This window comes from Rhea americana, unplaced genomic scaffold (assembly GCF_003343005.1).
Source record: "Rhea americana isolate MKP2758 unplaced genomic scaffold, rheAme1 scaffold_47, whole genome shotgun sequence".
Classification (NCBI taxonomy): Eukaryota; Metazoa; Chordata; class Aves; order Rheiformes; family Rheidae; genus Rhea; species Rhea americana.
Genome location: NW_028186612.1, coordinates 4,992,375 through 5,014,060, shown reverse-complemented (window position 1 = coordinate 5,014,060; position 21,686 = coordinate 4,992,375). Strand labels below are relative to the sequence as shown.

Here is a 21,686-nt window from a genome sequence, read left to right as displayed (position 1 = left end):
CATCTTCTACTTCAGTAGAAAATAAGTGCACAATCTTCCAGATGCATTTTATTGCTTAGAAAGTCTCTGATCTTTAACCGTCATCTTTTCTTTTTCTCTATATCAAAAATATCAATAAATAAGCCAAATTAAGAGAAATTCTAACTTGGAGATAYTCTAAAATGCTTTTGCCTTGGGAAGACAAAGAATCTTAATGTCTCTTCATTCAATCTGAGAGTTATGTACCATTTTCACAGTGGCATGTAGTCAGCATTTGAAGACTTTCCCAGGACTATTTCCCCATAAGCGACACAGAAGGGCATTCCACATGCATACATATAATACAGCTTACCCTCTCATTAACCCCTCTCTTGTCATCTTATTTAGTTTGATCAGGAATAATATCCAAACTCAGAAGGGAGAGAAAAGCCATGGATGGCTTCTCAAATCCAATTAACCCTGAATTCATGAATCCCGTCGTCCACCAGTGATCTCTCTAATGCAGAATATATGAGGCTTGGTGTTCTTGCAACAAAGTGCTCGAGTGTTTCCTAGTGGTTTAAATGGGATCAGTAATAGAGTATTTCCAGTTTCTTGTTCTTTGGAACAACAAAACTTGGTGGATAAGCACAGAAGTCATAYACAGACTGCCAGAACAGCAGCAAGGCAAACCCTCAAAAATTTTGGTTCAAAAAATGTGGCAACGGGACATCATTCCCTCTTAAACTTTATAAAACCTGGATGCATTCTTTATTCCACTGAATTTTAATTAGGCACCTCAGGCCTGGTATGAACACAGGATGCTTATGTGTTCAGTAAAAACTATACACTTTCTCTATTTCACCATTTCACTCTATCAAACCATTCTCTGTACTTAGACTCTTTTGAATACAGCAGGTAGTCTCCTAGACTGAGCACTGCATAAACGTGCGGAATAGCTGGAAGATTCAGCGAGAGCTAATCATATTCACTGYTTGGATTTGTGAATAAAGGCACTTTCTCAATGTGGAGCATATGGCAATGCTCAGAAACTGCCTATTATCATTTATATTAGTTTTTACCGCAAATCAAGGGCCAAAGAATATGCTCATTTCTGATCTGGCTATTGGCATTTCCTTCAATGGCMCATTTAAGTAATCTGGCTTTATAGGTTTTATCACGCCAGAATATCTCAGCTGCGCAGGACAAAGAAAGACGAGCACAGTCTCGGCATCTGCAGATTTCCTCTCCCAGGCAGTATCATCACTGCCTGAAAAAAAAAAGGGAAAAATAACAAAACAAATTAAATTTTCCATCTGGGATTGCAGCTCGCTGTGTTGGGGCCATCTGTAGGTCTAGCTACATCGTACTGCGCTGCAACATCACAGTTTGTCATACTTCACCATAGCCTGGAGACAGATTAGACAAAATATCTGCTGCAAGTACCTATTTCTTTCCATTCGTGGGTCAACAAGATCATGTGATCTGTTCAAATTTAAGCATGCACCTTTCAGAGCCAAGTGAGGTAAATTCCTCCCCTCTTTAAAGTATACCCATCCCTGTATGATTTTTCTGTTGCTATCCAAACAGGTATRCCTACAGGTTGTTCTGTATTGCCTGAGGTTAATTGTTTTAAAACATAAATTACTGTTATTGCTGCTGTTTGTAAAAATCATTTTAGATCACCTGAAAATTTTGTTTTATTAAGCGTGAATATGCTATTAATAGATATCAGTGGTAATGTCTAGCCTGTTTGCATATTCTGGAAATAAAACAGCAATGAGAGAATACTGTAACAATCTAAAATACGTGATTGGCCATGTCTTAGAAACCTTTTAGTTATCCAATAAACCTTTATTTAAGGAACCTTCATAAAATGTGACTTTTTTCATTAAGCCATCATTGAAGCAAATATACTTGCTTAATTAAAATTAGCAGCAATGTTACTGAAAACTCATGGTAATTCACTCAGGGGAGTGATTATGGATGCAGATATTTCCACCTTGGGGTCAGTAGGGCAAATCCAGGCTGGGTCTATAGAGATTTCAAACTACYCCAGATTAAATGTTTATTTATCTACTGAATTATGAATCTTGGTTTTGTTCCTACTAAACAGATGTCCAAAAAAACCCCTCAAACCCAGCACTACAAGTGGTAACAGCTGTCACTTTTGTTAGTGATCCTGTAAGGAGGTACAGGAAGCACTGGACTGACTGCTTCTCCTCTGGGGTCATGCTATCACCCTGCTAGAGGCCAAATGMGAAGTAAAATACATGAACAAGATTGGAAATTCTGGGCAAATCATTTATAAATGCTACAGATTTCAGCCCTTTAATTTACCTAGCTGTAGTTAAGGTAGAGCTCTTCATTTTTATATAAAGATTTTTTAAATTATTTTTCTAAAATGCAATTATCATTTAAATAAAGAGCAATATAGTCTTTCTAATTGAAAGATTAGTTAAGCACTGGAATAGATCACACAGAATTAATCTTGTCTTTGAGGAGGGAGGTGGACGAGATGGTTTCTCAAGAGCCCTCCCAGTCTTAATCACTCCTGAAATGATGGCACCATAGAAAAGTCATCAGTAAAAATGAGAAAGCCTCATATTTGTGGGAGATACAAACAGAAGCAAGACTAACTCAGTGACCTCCCCTGAAAGAAGGAAYGGTTAATAGGTCTACAACTGAGGTGTTTGGACAGGCTGTAGATGTGCATGGCATCATTCTCCATACTGTCAAGCTAGCAATTTCTCTGAGCATTGCCTCCACATTAAAAAAGTCAGGAAGAGAGAGAAAGGGAGAAAGAAAGGGAGAGAAAAACACTGCCTATGTTACCAAGCTGCAGCTTGAGGATATTTAAGAGAAGAAGATTACAAGCCAGGAGGACCAGGAGGAAAAGGAGGACTCCTAATGGAAATACTGGCAGGCCCTGTGTTGAGAAGTAGACCTCCTGTAATTATGTCAGAAGATAACGATGAATCAGCCATCTGCAGATGCATAGTAAATAGCATAAAAGTATTCTGCCTGCAGACTAGGAATATCACTGATGACCAGTTCTCAAAACTTCTGGTTTGTTGGATTTGCAGCACAGGGGACCACTAGAACTGGTGTGTCCGTCAGGCTGAATGACAAGCAGGCAGTGATAACTGGCAATAAAGGCTTGAGATTNAAAAAAAAAAAAAAAAAAAGGAAAGAAAAAAAGAAAGAAGGGAAGACTATTTTCTTGATTTTCTTGTCCATGCTAGATACAAACTCCACTGGATGCTGGCATGTTGTTTTTTTTCTATTATTGCTAAACATGGATGGTTCAGTAAGTGTCATCCCTCCCACTGAGTCAATACTGAATCAATATTACAGTAGTAATGGTTAAGTTTAATTATAGCGACTATAATTAAAGTACATATAATTAGATTAGTAATTATATTTTTATATCTAATAAGTGAAGGAGGGACTCATCTTTCCCCATCAAAAAAATAGATATCTAATTTAAACAAGCTGTCTTTAGCACTTACGGGAAAAAAAGAGGTATCTGTAAAGGATAATTCACCTCAAGCCTTTGGCAGTAACATAAATTGCCTTTGGTGGGTCTTTTTTCCTCAGTCTCTCTCCACTGATTACAAATGGAGTGTAGAAGACTAGTTTAGGGAAGACGTTTGTGGGTTTTATGGGTACATCTAGGTTAGGTAATGATAAGCTCTTCTTGCTTCACAGGAGTGTTGCTGTTGGCTTCAGTGTCTGGGCCAGTTAAATTGGATGCGTTTGAAGGTGAGGATTTCAGCCCACCTGGAGCCATGCATGATGTTCTTACTGTCTCATCCACATTGCTCCCTGTGTGTGTGGCAACGCTGAGAAAGAAGGTGGGCTTTGCAATTCAAGATTGCCAATGAGAAATTTGCTCGCAAAATAGTTTTTGGGACAAAGGACCACAAATGGAAGCTGGTGAGCTTCCTCCTCAAGGGAAAGTGTTATTCAAGTGATCCACACTATCCTGAGTGGGTGTTGAGAGAAGCTGGGCAAAAGTATGTTATTTATCACCAAAGGCTTGTTGTTAGCTGACTAACACCGACAGGAGAATGTAGCCCATTTCAGGCATTCACCTGGGAAGCTCATTTCATTGAAGCATGAAAAAAATTAGGGATTTCAAGAGGCCATTTAGTCACTCTACGTTCAGGCTGTGAATAGCTTAGTAATTATTTCCTCTTGTCTATATCCTCTCTTTTTTACCTAGTAAATTTCCATTTGATTTCAAAGGAAAAAAAAAAAAAGAAATATGAGAAAGGACAAGAGCTTTTTACAATCAGGCAAACAGTAGCTTCCACAGAGACACTTCCCATGAAAAAGCACTAGGYAGCATTAAAAGCTAAGTCAAATATTTAGTACTATTACCACCAAGATAGGCTGTTCTTTTAATAACGTCTGGTTGGAGAGCAAGGACTGTGGAGTAGAAGGGTTGAAGCCAGCGGTCTGACAGAGGTTGGTCACCCATTATGGCAAGYGCATAGGACTTTTGGCCCACGTTTGAATTAGTAGGGAAAAGGGAGGAAAGGGAGACCACGCCAGGCAGYCTAACTGACCATATGCAGTATGTTTTGCAAGAAAAGGGACAACTCTGTTAGGTAGTGATGCATGCTGGAAGTAGAAACCATCCATTTGACCAAACTGCTACCTGGGCAACTTTGCAAATTTTTGTTTGCTTTACGCTGGTTATAGTGCCAGGATGCTGCTTTCTCATTTCTATTGACTACAAAGAGCCATGATGGAGCTTTTGCATCCTTCCAGGAGTCTGTGATTGCTACTGACCTTTCCCAGAGCCCCTCAGAATTTCCTCACATTGGTGATCTCATGCCTATGTTCACCTTAGGCATGAATAGAACCAAAGCCTGAATTTTAGCGTCATGCCCTAATGCTTCCTTTATAAAACAGGTTTGAATTGAATTGATTATCTGTCCAAGACCCTTGCACAATCTTAGTTTTCACTGATTTCAKTGGAGACTCAAAGGTAGAACATTTCCTTTAGCAATTATGCTTAGTATGTGCTGTGTACTTGCTAGGTACTAGATGGAYGCAAGGAAAAAAAGAGAAAGCACTTTACCGTCTTCAGAGATGATAAATCTGAACAGTGCAGGGCACTTAACAAAGACGATTTCACCCACACTTGCAGGTTTCCAGCATGTGATGTTATCCCACATTCCTGGGCAACCTATAGAAGACAGGAAAAAGAAATAAAATTGTGATGTAAAACTAGATTTTTTTTCACATTGCTGTAGTGCTTTATAGTCGGCTCTTCTTTTTATCTATAAATATGTGCTTATTTAAAATAATTRTGGTATCATCTTCTGATAAACTTACCTGGTATCAAAAATTAAAAACAAACAAATAAACAAACAAAAAAATCAAACACACACACACACACACATCTTGATAGTAATGGCATAAAAAGCTAAGTATTTACACAGYGCAGCAGTGGCCAAACTCTTCTCTGGCAGAAACTGACGTTACTTAGTCACGGTTAAATCTTTCCAATATACATCGGAAATTACTTTTCCCATAGAACATAGAATTCAACAATTCTTTTTCAAATCTTTAGGCATTTTATTTATGAATCACGTCTTTGATTTAAATTCTATGAATTTCTGATGACTCTAATCCTTGTCGAAGACAGAGTACTGGTACGTTTTGGAATTTGACCCAGGGAGATGAAAGGAAACGAGAGATTCTGTTTTGTCCTAGRGTCAACTCTGCAGGCGTTTGACAGAAGCTCTTCTTTTTCACCTTATTTATTTTCTTGGGAAAATATTAAGCATCGAAGAGTTGCCCATGAGCACTGGAACCAGCACAATACCTTTCACTAAATTTGCTGCAGTCTTTGCTCTAAACGATGTAAACTGGTAATGTCTAAAGGATGATTTCAACCTCTAACATTCTCTTGCACAATCTAAAGGCAGAATCTAATCTTGCATATGCAATATCAGCTTCTTAACAACCGTTTCATAGACTAGGTTTCTGGTAGCAATTCTTGAATTAAAAATTTAATATGGCAGAGAACCAGTCTCCTGTTAAAAATTGTGGCTTTTATTTCTAATCTGATATTCTCTTCTTGCAACATCCAGTCACTATTGTACAGATCCAGCTCTATTTTGGTATTTGATGCTGAGATCAAGCACATAATCTTATCAACTGTTAAAAGCAGCAAGCCCCGTGATTTTGTAAGTGGCTTTATGTTGATATTCTCTTTCTCTCTCTTTGAGTATATATTGGAGAAAATAAGATCTTCAGTAAAAGCAGACAATTCTTCAGAGTGTCATTTCCAGACTGGGACAAGTACACCATAATATGGACCAGGTGATCAATTGGTAGGAAGAGTGGGGGCTTTATTAACTTTGGTGATGGCAAAAGATTTCCATCACTGGAGAATATGTGCTTGCAGGACTGGGCTTTGTGTGCTTTTCCCATCAGCTTCAATTACAGAGAATCAAGCCTGACGTTTTCTCTCCAAATACAAACCAGACATCAGCACGCGCGGTGGATGGGTAACCAACGACAGTTCGGACTAGCTCAGTGTTTGAAGTATTGAGATAGTGTCAAATAACATTTGATGGCATATGATAAGCTGGTTATAATCAACCTTTCAAATTAAAAGATGTAGAATCAGATTACTAAAATAAAATAACAAAAATCCTGGTCCTCTTAGCTAAAAATCTGTCCACTTATGCCAGTTCACAACAAATTCAAATATTACTGCAAAAAATGCTTGCTAAGTCACAACTGGAGATGGAAAAAAGGGAATCCTTTATGTTTCCTTTATATCGTCTCTTTCTTTCACTCCTACCCTAGGCTGATTATTTTACCGGATGAGGATCTTATTGTACAAATACTGTGATTCATTAAAACATCTCCAAAAGGTTCAAAAAACACTATTTGAAAAGTTTAATAATACWGTCAGTATACTGAAGATGGAAACATGGATCAAATTGAACTTGATCCGATTTTACTGTCCTCGATAGTGTCTGTACATCCAGTAGGAACTGAAATTACCTTTTAAATCTGAAGATACTTAGTAATAGATTTATAGTTCGCAGATGTATGGCACTCTGTATGAAAACAAGGGATATGTAAATACCCAAGGTAATGAGACATGTGTTTCCAAGAGATGTTATAAAAAATCAAATTGGACTAGTCTTGCTCCCTTAAATTAAATACCTATCATAGAAATAGGAAAACGTTCTTATTTTGTATTACTACTTGAGCATCAATTGTGTTACAAACAGTGAGATAGAATAGCAAAGAACCTAAAAAAAAAATATTTTACTACAGGCAAGAAACGAAAAAAGAAAAGTGAAATAAAAGCTTTGCAGCACTGCGTATGAAATTTGGTAATATYAGAAGTCTGTTTTTGTATTGTGATAGTACTATGCACAGCTGAAAAATAATCCCGTTTAAAGACACTGCAAAATCAAAGTGCTACAAAGCATCCTTATTCTGGTGAGCAGACATTGGAACAGAACGACAGAGAAGTAGAGAGCCAAGTAATTCCCTCAGGTTACTAAAATAGGTGAATGATGGAGATAGAAAAGAATTCACCATCAGTGAGAATGTTGCCTGAACCCATCTGGAAAAGCATATTTGAACTAAAACTTTCAAGAGCAAAGAAAACAATTACCAAAAGATTAAACGTGGTGAAGGCCAACGCGTGCAAATTCCTTGCATATGCTTGTAAACCACAATACAGCCAGGAACTCCTGCTGGGCAAAATCTGCCCATGGAAACCAATGTGACCTGAGTGTGAAACTGCCCAGTGGGGTTCTCCTCGGCGCTGACGGCATGTCTCCACCGCCCGAGTGGAGACTCCACTCAAGTTCRTTTTGAGGGAGGTAGCTCAGGCACTTCAAGCAGCAAGTTACAGCTCCATGTGGGCTAATTTACTTGCTTCTTAGTATGTTATAAATAAATGAATGAACACGTGTTTAAAACATAAGTTTTTGTGGGGGCCAGAGTTAAAAAAAAAAAAAAAAAATCCAAGAAGGATCAACTTGCAACCTAGGCACCTCATGAGAATTACAAGCTATGCCTTCCTTTCTCATGTCTACTCCAACCTGCAGACTGAAAATCATGTTTGATAAACTTCATTGTCGAAAAAGGAGGCTGGGACTCATAACAGGTAAGGTAAAGTGTTGTAAAAGCTTTGCATTTGGTGGTCTTAGCTAGCTACCTGTGTCCTCTTTACATTATGAGTTGAAGTGTGCTTCATCTTCTTCAGCTAGTCACCTCCTTTTTGATGAGATGTTGAGATGGGCCTACATCCCCTGAAATTGCTTTTTGAGGAAATGTGAAATAGTTGATTAGTGTATAGTCAGGATTTTTCAGCTTTAGACTAAATTTATAGCTAAAACTTACCCATTTACCCTCACTCTGCTAAATGAAGATTGCGTTGGAGATTGCATGGAGAGAGGCCTTCCAGAGGGTGATTATTCCCTTTTAAGGTGGCAGTGGGAGTGAATTACCCTCTTAGTGTACTTCCAAGTCTCCATTGACTACATTCAATAGAAAGAGGCTAAAAACTAGCTTAGCTGACATAACTACCTATTATGTGGCTGAAACTAGATGTTTTCTCTTTAAAATCTGTGTGGTCTTTTGGTGTAGACATGAATCATCTCTGCCCTCTGACCAGTGACTACGTAGTCCCAGTTAACCACCTTCCCACCCAGACTGCGAGTCAGCTGAGGATCAAGGCATTTTACCCCAGGYTGTGAGCGGGGCCAGCACAACCATGCAGTTCCTGCGCAACCCAAACCACCAGCAAACCCCGGTGACTTTATAAAAAGCCACATGGTCAATCTCTGTCTCAAGCTGCTTGGCATAAAAGTGAGATAAAACTCTTGTTCAGATCGTAAGCTCCCCATGACTGGTCCACTTTGTAGTGTTCTTATGAAACGTACCATAAAAAGTAGAATCTTGATTTTATCTGAAGTACAATATGTATTTTTATATGAATTTCATGTGAAGGTCATGACAAATAAGTTTAAATTCAACACTATCGAAGCTGAGGAGGTGACACTGATGATGAATCTGACCTGACAACCACCAGAAAAACAGCTCTCTCTTGGAGACAGGCCTAACTTCATGCAAAGGAGAAAACTATGGATATTTATCATAGTAAAGTCTTCTGATATTCCTTAAAATTAAACCTARTGGATAGCATTAAAACCATTCTAGTCCTCCTTCCTCCACGGAGCCTCACACAAGCTTTGTTCCTGCTTTAGCTTCAAACGAAGCCTCTCAGACCAAAATTCCTCCTCTCTGCTCCTCTATTCCTGGGGGTTGAGGGTTCTCTTCCTACGTGAAATGTCTGGGTAAGCCCCAAGAGAAAACAATAAAAAAGACAAAGATTCCATAGAATGGCAAAGAAATCTTCTGAAATAGTTTAAATTTCCCTTATCTTAATTTTGCCTCTGTCAAGTGGCTGTCTTAAGAGTCCCATTTTTGATAGTGGCAGATAYAAAGCTAGACTTCAGGCAGGTCCTTGGTTGAAGTCCTCTGGGGTCAAGGAATGGACCTCACCAACACTGCTGAATACAGAGCCTGTCTTCAACCAAGATGGAGTCGTCATGTCACCAGAAYGATGTACACAGCGCTCTATCTAGGTTTGCGTCTTATTTTCCCATGGTATCTCTACTGTGATACCCTCATTTACACGCTATACATTTAGCTYCCCCTTGCAGTATCCATAACGTACTCCCATGTCATAATCCCACTCCTAGTGCAACATGCAACTCAAAATTATTGAGTGAGGGGAGGAGTGRAGAGAGGAGTGATAGGAAAGTATAGAAAAAGATTTATGAACTGCTACACAATCAAGAGAAAATAGATAATATATTTGCAAAAAAATCCTTCTGAAATTAAGAAACAATTGCAAATACATAAATGTGATACTTCTGTATTTTTCATGTATGGAAATAAAGGCTTGAGGTGAAAATAATCAGTTTGATTTTTATAATGTTCAGTTTGATTTTCAGCTTCTCTCCTCACTTATTAGTTTAAAATATCACCTTCAAGGTCATATTGCCTTCAGGAGAGTAATATCAAAAGAAATGTAATATTACAAGCCACCATATTAAACTGAATTATCTGATGCACAATAACTTTTAAAAGGCATACAACATATAAAGACTTTCACAGAGAGGGGGAATATGAGATAGGTACTTCCTGTTCTTTCGTAAATCTAAGTAAATATCAGAATAAATAAATGCTTAGTAAGGTCTGGATATGGAGCCTAGGTTTTCAAAAACTGATTGACATTTCAAAACAGAGGCACCTTAGAGCAACTTATTTTATGGAAATGGAGGTTCTGCAAGTGTTTTCAGTTAGGCATCAAGCTTGCAGCTCTTTCAAATTTAATTGTATATTTTGGAAGGCCAGGTCATAGGAGAGTAGAAAAGAAAAAGAAAAAAACTAAAAATTCAAAATAGGTTATAACCACCCCCCCCAAACAAACAAATAAAACAGTTGAAGGAAGACGTTCCATGTAGGAAAGGAGAATATTTGATCATTGCCAAGGGAGGGGTGTAGAAATCAATCTCAGATACAAGGCAGRCTTAAAAGACCAAGTGCAGGAGGAAGCTAAGTGTAGAGAAGAATAAAAAAGTAATTTTTTCCTTCTTCAATTACTACCTTTTACTCACTCCTCATAATTTTTGCAGTATTTGAACAAAGTCTAGTTATTCATTCATCATGTGCCATCCAGATCAGCTATTACAACAGGAATTTGTTACTGTGGTCAGACTTTAGTACTGTTGCACCAAGTAACATCTTGTTTTGTCTAATCCGGTATTCTTTCACCTTGAGAATCTATAATTTARATATCAAAATCTGAGCTAAATTCTTCGAGCCTTCTCTTACAATACCTGAAGAGGAACGGATATCTCTAGAGGGCCTTACTAGAGGATTTCTAAAATAAATTATTCTCTGGGGATATTTATTTTCTTCCAATGCTTAGAAAAGTCAACAACAGAGACTAAGTTAAGGCTTATCTGGATTTGGAACAGAGGAATGTACAGTCCAAATGACTCAACTAGGCCTTTTTATGTGAAGAAAAATAAACTGGTCAAGCTTACTAACAGCTGGCCCATATTAATGTTTTCTCTTGCCTTTCTCTAGATAATTTCATACCAAGGGATCAGCAGTTATCCAGCACAGTATTGTGACCACTTAAWAATGTACTGTTTATATAATGATAATTAAAACTATGATAATATTTTCTACTGATCCCTCATTATCAGTAAGTTAGTCATTTTATAGRATATTATTTTCAGAGATTTGAGACTATTTGAGAAAATATTGCAACAATATTTTCAAAGAACTATCAAAATATCAGCTTATTTTTTGAATGAGATTATCAGAAAATTGTTTTGAAATAGTTGAAAAATAGACTCATCTACCAAATTAATCCTGGATTGTACAAAAAATTAGACGTGAAAGAAACAGACACTCTGGGTTTTGCTTGAATATAATAATGGATTTTATAGCAAATCTGCAGAAAAAGATGAGATGAAGATAGTAGCCTTTATCTTTCAAGAGTTGAAGTACGTATGCTTTGCATTTACCAAAAGTAAATTGTATTTTTTAGAACTGGGAATTGGTTGATTTCATCATTCAGCAGAGAATCCCACCCATTTTCAAAGTTCTGTCTTGCTCAAGTGCTTTGGTTCTCCTTCCAGCTACTTAAGGAGCAGTAGCATCACTAATTATAAAATAGATGTCTATCATCATTATTCCTGTTGTTTAGATAGGGAAATAAATGTATACACACACACACACACACACACACCCCTCTGTTTGCCTCTGTCACGGTCTATCTCACAGTTGGAAAAAGAACCTAGATCTTCTCACTTGTCCAGCAAGTCAACCACCAGGACATCTTTCATGAGAGTGAAAGGTTTTTGTCTACTTCTGGTATTAAACACACTTCAGAAGGAATGGCTAATACCATTTTTCTTTCCTTGAACATTTTATGCATGGGAAAGACCAGCTTTTAGATGACAGAAGCTGTTATCTATAATTAGAGAGGTACAAACCTTTTTTCATCTTTTAAAGCTATTTAATTTTTTACAGTCACCGGATATTTATTCTAAGCTCATRCTTATTATTGCTCTTGCATTGTTACCTGCCAAGAAAACATCATCCAAGAAAATCTCCAGAATCCTTTAAGTGCTGCCAACCAATTGGCCTTAGGTGAGCTTTGGAGAGTTTTAAAGGGAAATAGCAATTTGGCAAAATCTTGGGAACATTTCTTTATCTAATTATACAAAAGAGTAAAATGCCAATAATCTGGGAAATTAATAGTTTTTTTTTTAAAGTTTCTTTAAATATAATAAAAAGAATTGGACATTTATCTATGAGAAAGTCCCCACATTGCAACACTGCAGTCAGAAATACCTTGTGAGTCTGCTCCAAAAATTGGGGGATTTTATTCCAACACTGCTGGAGGACAGAACGCATCCGACAAGCTGCCAAAACCAGACACAGTGCCAAGCCTGCTAGCTGCAGAAGATCTGGCATCACTCAGGGCATGGGTTATGTGAGATCATGGGGTACTGCTGGAGGCAGCCTGGCCTGGCAGCAGCTGATAGCCCTCACGCCTTTCATTGCTGGTGGCAGCTGAAGCAGCTTAGGCAATACCTTCTGCCCCATCACCAGGCCATCCTGACTCATGTTTCTCCTTTCCTAGGAGAAGCAGAGGCAATGCACTTTTCTTTATTGACCTTATCTTCCACTATTTCTCCAAGCTGAGAGAGAGAGATGTGAAAGGACAAGATATTCCACCTTTATCTAGAAAGCTTTTGCATATATCACAGTGGTAGAAATCTTAACGCTTACATCATTGGGATGAAACTCATTTATGTAAAGAGTGTGATGAAAACGCAGGCTGAAATTTGTGGAGTTACACAGAGTCTGAGAACAGAGGAAGGAGAAAAGACACATTCTTTTTTCATAAAGCCCTGGGTTCTTCTGCCAGATCCTACACAAAAAGATCTTGCCCTCCATAGCCAAAACCTGCCTGTAAAGAGCGATTGACTAAGGACAACAGAGTGGAGTGGTATCGGCCATGTCCTGCCTTTAAGAGTTTTACCTACAAGCATTCCCTATGCCTATTTTTGACTATTTGCAGAAGAGCTGGGTACAAATATAGGTAGCTATGTTATTTATTTATTTATTTTTAAGTAACACTGATGTGCACGCAGATGTTTCACAAGCGTTAATGCAATTAACAGTCAATTGCGGCTTTGAATTAGGACCGTGGGCATGAAATTTTTGCAACCTATATAGCTAATCTCTTCATTGCCACGTTTGCAACCCATGGAGTGTAGCTAGTATTTGGCCCATTATGAGATTTATGGGTCTATGAAGAAGACATCTGCAAAGATCACCGGGATTACTAGTTGCCATGGATACAGAGAAAGCAGAAATATTATCAGCAGGTTTTTATGGTCTTTTTAGAGTCTCTGTTCCTTTGAACACAGAAAACGGATTTGGTTGTATGGAAGAGACTGAGGAGAGGAYCTGGTGGTAGGTCTCCCCAGTATTGAGGTTTCCTAGTAATAAAGTCAAGGTTTAAAATCTGTTCTGTCACTAATGGAGAAAAAAAGATAGCATATTCTTCTGACTTGCTAATTTTTAGCAACTATCACAATAATAATACTGAAGTAAGGTTAAAATAGGACACGGTCCTTGGAAGAATCTCTCAATGTGGGGCTGTGTTTCTGTCTAAAAAAATCCAGAGTAATAAAACAGAATTTCTGATGGGACTTACTCAGASAAAGCCTGAGGCCGACAGTTGCCTAGTCACAGGCATTTGTCATGAATTTGGACTTGTTCCTTAAAGGATAAATAGTACAAAGCAAAACAGGGAGGCATCGAACAACGGAAAATAAAAAATGACATGAAGGTCTATGTAACTTAWAATTTCAGAATTTATATTAAATTGTATTGCATGTAAATTAACTTCCCAAAGGCTTTTAGAAATGTTTGTTATTTAGGTTTTATGGTAACTGAAAGGGTAAGAAGATTTTCTGCTCTTTTTACATCTGGAAAAATCAAAATAAAACAAACAAAAAGAATGGTGACGTCAAATGCTAAACGCTCTACAGACCGAGTCTTGTAACACAGCTCACAAGGAAGCTGCTCCTTCATATTCAGGCACCTCTCCACCCCATTTTCTTGCTTTTATACTGTTTATAAATAGAGTTATCTCAACGAGAAATCCATTTCTGTAGTAGAAGATAACTTATAACAGATCTTGGGCCAAATTCATTCCTGATGTAACTACAGTGACGCCAATGTGGATACACTTGAGAGGAATTTATTCCTTGTTTACTCCTTCAAATCTTCTGAGTATGAGAAATGACTGAATTAAATAACTTAATTTCTTTCAGTGTGCAAATTCCATAATATCTCCTGGAAATTGTTCTAGTGGTGAGTCAAGCAATTCCTTATTAGAACCCATGGGACTTGGTGATCTGGTGGAGGAAACAAAGGAAATAACAGAGAGTATGAACTGGCTTTTAAAAAAGTACTTAAGAGGCATGTTAACACACTGCATTTCATACCCCTGAACAGGAAGAGAGAAGCTGCTTTTTGCTGAAGCCTTTGGAGCAACTGAGAAAAAAAAAAAAAAAAAAAAAAAAAAAAAAAAAAAAAAAAAAAAAAAAAAAAAAAACGGCCTGACTGAATTACAGACAGCGGCAGAGTTTAAGGAAAACTATCTCCTGTCTCTTGCTGACCTTCTCTGACTGTGCGCACAATGGGCTCAGTGAACAACGAAAAACAATACTGAAAAAATAAATCCAATCCTGCCTTACAAAGATTTACGTGCACCTAGGGAATTTTGGTCAATATGAAAGAAGCTAAATGAAATGATGGCAGTTTTCATTAAGTTCCCAGTTACTAGATGTCCTCCAGTCAAAAGTGAAGCTAAACATCATGATCTGACCAGGTTACATCCGAAATCACTGAAAAGGCAATATGAGGGGTGTCAACAGGTGAAAATGGAGGGGAGAGTGCATGACCAAGAAGGTCAAAGGAGATGTTCAGTAAAGCTCGAAGCTATATTGYGCTCATTACCCTAGTGATGAGCAGTGGATGCTTCAACTTTTTTACATCAGCGCATGTCACATTTTTTGCATTAGTTTCTCACAGACGGTATGATGGAAAAGTTTTCCGYATAGAGGGGTTGGGAAGAATTGGAAGGAGACACATATTGAGAGAAACCACCCTCACATCCTAGACCAGCTCTATCATCAGCAAACACAGGCCATACATATTTAATTCAGAAGAAGGGGGGGAAAAAAGTGTGCACAGTGTGTGCAACTCTATATAAAGTAAGCTAAAATATATTCCTCTCCCAACAGCTTATAGTAAAGTATATTAAAAAAAAAAAAAGGTATAATGAGATCTAGGAAAAGAGCAAAAGAGATCAAAGACATTTCTAGTGGCTTAAATCCCTGAAACTGAGCAATGTGTTAGGTGCACAAGTATCATGGATTTATCTTGCTTTGTCTAAAGAGGGGGAGATAGAGAAAGAAATGGGAGACAGAGGCTAAAGTGCACAGAAGCTGCCATCACTACTAGACCTTTCATGGCAGAGGGATGATAACWTCAGCTTCAGTTTCCAAACATATAGAAATGCATCAAAACTCCAAGACTGCTGGTTTGGCCACTATCTCCACCAAATTAGTATTGAAGATGGTAGTTTTATATCAGAAGTCGTGGCAGGAAATGGTATTTTGGGAAGAATATGTATCTTAATCATATTTGAAAAAAAGCATCAGAAGATCCTCATTTTTCTTTTGTTTACTTCTGTAAACGAGGACTTAATTCTAACAAAAGTCAATGAGATTCTCCRTGTATGAATCTCTTATAAGCTGAGGAGTAATCATTTTGGAGAATTTAGAGGTTTAGAAAGAAAAATTGCTGCAACGCTAGAAAGATGGACTAAAAAAGAAATATGAAGGAGAACTGAGACAACTGAATATGTTAATCCCTCTCCCTATCTCCTCACCAGAGGAGGTTAAAGTCCTAGTAGGAAAATAAATAGTTTTGTGATGCTGTTTGCAAAAGCACGTGGGCAGGGAATTATACTTACTTATGAAATGATAAATTACTATAAAAAATTGAATATGTATCATTAGTACTCTCCTACTGGTGATATTTCTTGAACTTTGGAATAAACATGGAAAAATAGAAAACATGGCTAGAGGGACCAGTGGAGATCAAAACCATTTCCTACACACAGGCAGGATAAACTATAACTAAAATCTCACAAAGGAAATTTAGGAAATCTCTTTGTCTATGATATTATCTGGACAAAGGACTAGAAAAGTGTGCTATAGGGAACAATTCTRTATTAATGAGACAAACAGTACATCTGGACATAGAGGTCCAGATACTTTCTATTTCACCCATTAGATGGATTTTRACTTGCAGGGACTGTGATCGTTCCAATGTTGTATACCAAAATGATAAGAGATTTCTTCATGACATTCTGAGCATGAACAGAAGACAAATTACTAAACAGAGAAAAAAGATCACCACTGTTGAAAAATCCTACTAGAGTTTAGGAAGTATTTATAAATATAGGTGTATATTTATATAGGTATAGAGTACAGCTATATATTTATATGTACCCTCAGATAGGTTAGTCACTGTTCAAGGATTAATTCTTTAGAATATATGTAGAAGAAAATTTAGAAAGCACACAGAAATTGAACCATTTGTAAACCAAGAAATCATTTCCATGTGTACTGGAGTGATTAGCTATTGTAACTATACCATTTGAACTTTTCTTTATCAGTTTTTGATCCTAAAGGATAACATGACACAAATGAGAGATTCTGATATATCCTGTATAAGAAAGATTAAGAAAAAGTTCTACTCCCTGAGAGTACTGTATTTAATTTTGTTCCAGCTTATTCAGTTACAGTAACAATGGGTTCTGYTTTAAAGTAGTTTGCAGGTTTGCAGAAAAGGGGTAGAATTATATTAGTCATTTGGCTGTATKACCAAAAAGCTGGAGCCGATTCAAGTACTTTTATGTCTTGGGAACAAAGACGAGGCATGTTCTCAGAACGTGTGCAGCAGTTTTTCAGTGCATTTTAATTAATTGTTTGTGGTCATTATTCGTGTTTGGCTTTGCTGTTGTCACATGGTTTGGTAGTCTCATTACATACTCTACCGGTCATTTTTCTGTTCTGAAGAACTTCATTGTGCATTGACTTCTATTTTCAGTATTTTCTCACACGGGGCCTAGCTATTCACTAAATCGTACTACCTGCAGCTTTTCCCTCATTCATAAATTAAAAATTCTTCTTATTCTGACTTTTGTTTTCATTGTGATATCTAGTTGCTTTGTTTCACTGTGCATGCTTTGATTTGCTTTTCTGTAAAGAAAGTGAATCAATCAACTCTAGCAACTGTGAAACGCACGGCTTGATTATCAAAGATGTCAAGCTGCTACTATGGGAGCGGCAAGTATTCAGAAAGTCTGAAAATCAGGCTCTTAATGCAATCGGAAAGGCAGGGGAAAGGCTTGTTGAACAGAGCAGCTCCAGGTGCTTGTCCACAAAACTCAGCTATCGGTTCTTGAAGGATGAAAATTGCAMCATCGAAGTTCAGATATGTGCCTTTACCCGGCAAAACGAGCTTGTAGGTAGAGAAGAAAAGGATATACATAAATTGTGTAGAAACAAGCGACCGAGGACCTGGAAGCAAAATAGGAAGCTAAGCTGCCTGCTGTTGTGGACACACCTTGGGTAGGGCTCAGCTTGCAGATCATGCCACCTTTAGCTAAAAGTCTTAATACGCAAGATGAACTTCAGTATCTACCCATAATCTACATAAAGAGTATAGGGGGACTAGTCAGCTAACTCAGCCAATAAATTAGGTGCCTAACATCTGGTGAAGCAATTATTCCCCAAGAATGCCATTTTCTCCTAAACACAAAACCTAATAGAGTTTTCTTTACTGGAGCATGTATTGAAAATGCCTGCTGAAATCAGTGGGAGGATTAGGTTGCAAGTTGACAGCAACAGAATTAAATCTGGAGGATATTAAGAGCTGTTCTTGGTGCTGGCCACACAACTGTCAAAGGGCCCGTTCATTTGCTGCAGTTATTTCGGTACAAGGAATATTTGTTTTAAGAATTATCAGAATCTTGTAAGTGTAATTGATCTTTCGGGAAAACCAAGCTGGCTATAGCTATAAATATACTGAGGGCTGGGAGGCAAGTCTGTTTGGACACTTTCATATGGTTGGAGGCTCACGATTACTTGTGTTAAAGGGGAAAGTGCCTCTGAAACACACATCCACATTATGGTGCAAGAAGTAGGTAATTACTTTAATTCGTCATTAAATATATAAGGCACAATAGATTCATCAAACTGTCAAAATTGTGAGTCATTATGGCATCCAGAAACAAAATGTAGACATSAAAAGAAGTAAATAAAGCATTTATATTAACTCAGTGCTGATCACTCTGAAATTTGGATGGCTAGTTCACTATATCCTTTTCCTAAATTCTACTGCTTTCCTGGCAGGAATAATGCATACTGTTGAAAATAAAAGCAAGAAATATAATTTGTAAARTGTTCAATATTCTGATAGCTGTGAAATGTGAAAAACTGCAGGTCAGGAATTCCACATCAGTAGGACATTAGATTTAGATTTCCTACTTATGAAGTGTGTGAAATTATCAGATTACCTTAAATATGTGTCAAAGATACATTGGKTGAATCACCTTTCTCTGTTGGCTAAGGAGGGAGTCTACATGAAGAGCTTTAACTAGATATTCTGTTTTCAGGCTGCTAATGTGTGTTGAGATAAATTCCACCTTTAGATTAAAGTATTGCTGCACCAAAGAATAATGTATTTCTGTGATGGAATTCATATTAGAAAGTGAAATTCAAAGCCATTCTCAGAAGTGTAACAGTTGAGATCCACAGTACAAGTGGTTTTTTTTTTCTTTTTTTCCTATTATAATATATAAAATTCTTCTGTCTAGGATGTAGTASTTCAGGACACTAAGCTGTATGACCCAAGAAATAAAACATCACATTATTTAAAGTAAATCTACTCCTAATCAAAAGACTGTAAAACTAYTTGAAATTGCAAGATCTTTCTATTTTGCTTCCCCTATTTATTCTATTTCACTAAAGAAATTTTGGGAAGGATTTGAACATTTTCTTTTCTACYTTTTTCCAGAGAGCAAATTGCCATGCACACTCTGAGTGAGCAGTGCTAGCTAGCAGGTTTTGGGCAAAGCCAAGGATCTCTGTCTCCTCACTCCCATCCTCCCTTGCCYAGAAGCTAAAACACATCTAATGAATACTGGACATGCGTTCCTGATGCCTTGCTCATCCAGTGATGGAAGAGACCATGAAGTTCAGCAAATAATCCTTGTCTCCACTTCTTACATCTCTTCAGAGCCATACAGAAGAGAATGCCATCCGACACATAGTCATTTCCAACAAAAGAAAGAATAGCTTAAGTTTTCAATTATGTAGAATATATATATATATATATGTAAAAAAAGAAAGCATTGTGGAAAGGTAGGGTTCAGATACAGAGATATTGGTGTATAAGATGTTATTATGTATGAAAGATTCTTTGCATCTCTGCTCTTGAAGGTAAGTAAGACTGAATTTTCTCATTTTTGCCATGCTGAGAAGAGTGCATGCAGATATTTTTCTGCTGCTTAGCAGAGTTGTTAATAACTTGTTACAGTGTTGTAGCTTACTTATCTGTCTGAAGATGATTTAACTTACTTTTCTTCAGTCTTATTTTGCTAAGGAAAAATCAATATGCAAAATCTGTCAGCAGTCCAAATTATTACACTTATTCAATTACATATATTATTGAGTAGGCAGTTTCCTATAATGAAGCTCTTGGCTTAAGTTTTTAAGGGAGGTATATTAAGAAATAGTGGATGAAGTTCAGAACGAGCTGAAACAAGAAATGAAATTGTACAATTGGGCAAYTTTAGTCCCAGGTCACTATGTGAGAATATCAGTGCTTGATGAAGTCTTCACAGAAAAAAAAGAAAAATCAAGGTAAAGAGTATCGTAGAATCATAGAATTGGTAAGGTTGGAAGGGACCTCTGGAGATCATCTAGCCCAACCCGCATATGAGTGGCCCATATGGGGACTGAACCTATGACCTTGGCTACGAACGATCTCTTGGGCCTTCGGTCTAACAAAATCTTATCCATGACTACAACTTCCCAGGTAATCTTACAGTATACATTAGTAAGGAGAGGAATGATTCCAAATATGCCAAACTAGCACGTCAGGAAGTTCCTCCAGAAGTCCTCCACTGATAAAAAGGAAGTGGTTCTTAACAATGTGCAGAAAATCTTCCATTTGAAGTCTGAATTGGAATAAAGTCACTGAGGTTGATGGTAACGGTTTCTTTTCCCCATCACATTTAGTGATCTCCCACTAGTGGTCTAGTGGTTACCTCTACCATTCCCAATAACAAAGCAAGCAGCAACCGACAAATGTGTTTGCCAGAGTGAGATTCATCTGAGCAATTGCCAACATTTATGTTTGAGTAGTCCTCAGAAATTCTGTAGCAATAAATAGAAATAGGCAATCCTAGGGAACAACATTTCTCATCTGAAAGCAGACATCCAAAACAGCTCTGATGACTCATTCTCTCAACAACTGCTGTCCATTGACTGTGAAGGCAGCCTGGGAAGAGTAGCCCAGATAAAAATGCTTTTGCCATAGAAATCTAAAGTTCCATGAGATAAACTCCATCCTATCTCCTTGAAATATATATATATATGTGTGTGTGTGTGTGTGTGTATGTATATCTGTTTATATATATATATATAATTTACATTATATATATTATATATATTTAGGTATATTATTTATATTTTATTATTTATGTATTTCTCATCATCTTATCAAGCTACAGAAAAATAACCAAGGAAGTTCAAACAATGTCACCTTTATGGCAGGCTCACAGTAGTCCCATAGTGAGGTCCAACCAGCTCACTTCCTGGGCTGTGCTATTGCTAAGTCTATTACATCTATCTCTAATGACAGACTAGAATAAGGATTGAGCAGAGGCAAGGTGGAAGYGGAAGGCCACTGCATGATGCTGGATGACTCTCCTTGTTGTCTGAAGTAAATGGCTGACAGGGTGGGCAGTTGCTATGTGTAAGTAAATGACCGTGTGAATGACCATGCTTTCCTGGAGCAGGTCGCCAGTGGGAGCCCTGTTCCCCACACATGCTCTGCTTTGAACAGTCTTGTGCAGTCCCCAAGTCCATAGTCTTATCAGCTGATGAAAACTGGTGTCACACATTGGGTCTCTGCTGCAACAGCCCTATTCTCTTCTGTGCTTCTTCCCAACACAGAGTCCAAAGAAGAAGCAAAGATCCAGAATGTCCTTACCATCAACAGGACATGTTATTACGTGAAGGGAACCACTGTGAGATGGAATGGGCATCAGCAAGTATTTCATAGATTCTTCATAGCACCAGGGTGATAAAACGTATCCTCAACACAGCCAAGAATCTGCCTGTCTGTTATATTCAGTGCCAGTACTTCGTGAATTCATTAGCAGCCGAAGCCCACACCTGAGTTATTACGTACGGGATCAACATTTATATTTTATCTTTGAACCACCTAGCTTATGCATTAGTGTCTTCTCCATCCTTCTAGGCTTT

The 21,686-nt window shown here is 37.6% G+C and overlaps 1 protein-coding gene across 4 annotated transcripts in view; it reads right to left on the bottom strand.

The window, feature by feature from the left end:
- The window catches only part of ADCYAP1R1 (ADCYAP receptor type I), a 130,678-nt gene that overhangs the window by 46,660 nt on the left and 62,332 nt on the right, over nucleotides 1–21,686 (bottom strand). For all 4 annotated transcript variants that reach the window (XM_085316499.1, XM_085316497.1, XM_085316498.1 and 1 more), the window contains one exon: nucleotides 5,051–5,158. In XM_085316499.1, coding sequence (XP_085172625.1) covers nucleotides 5,051–5,158 — 108 coding nt within the window. The remainder of the gene's footprint in view (nucleotides 1–5,050; nucleotides 5,159–21,686) is intronic.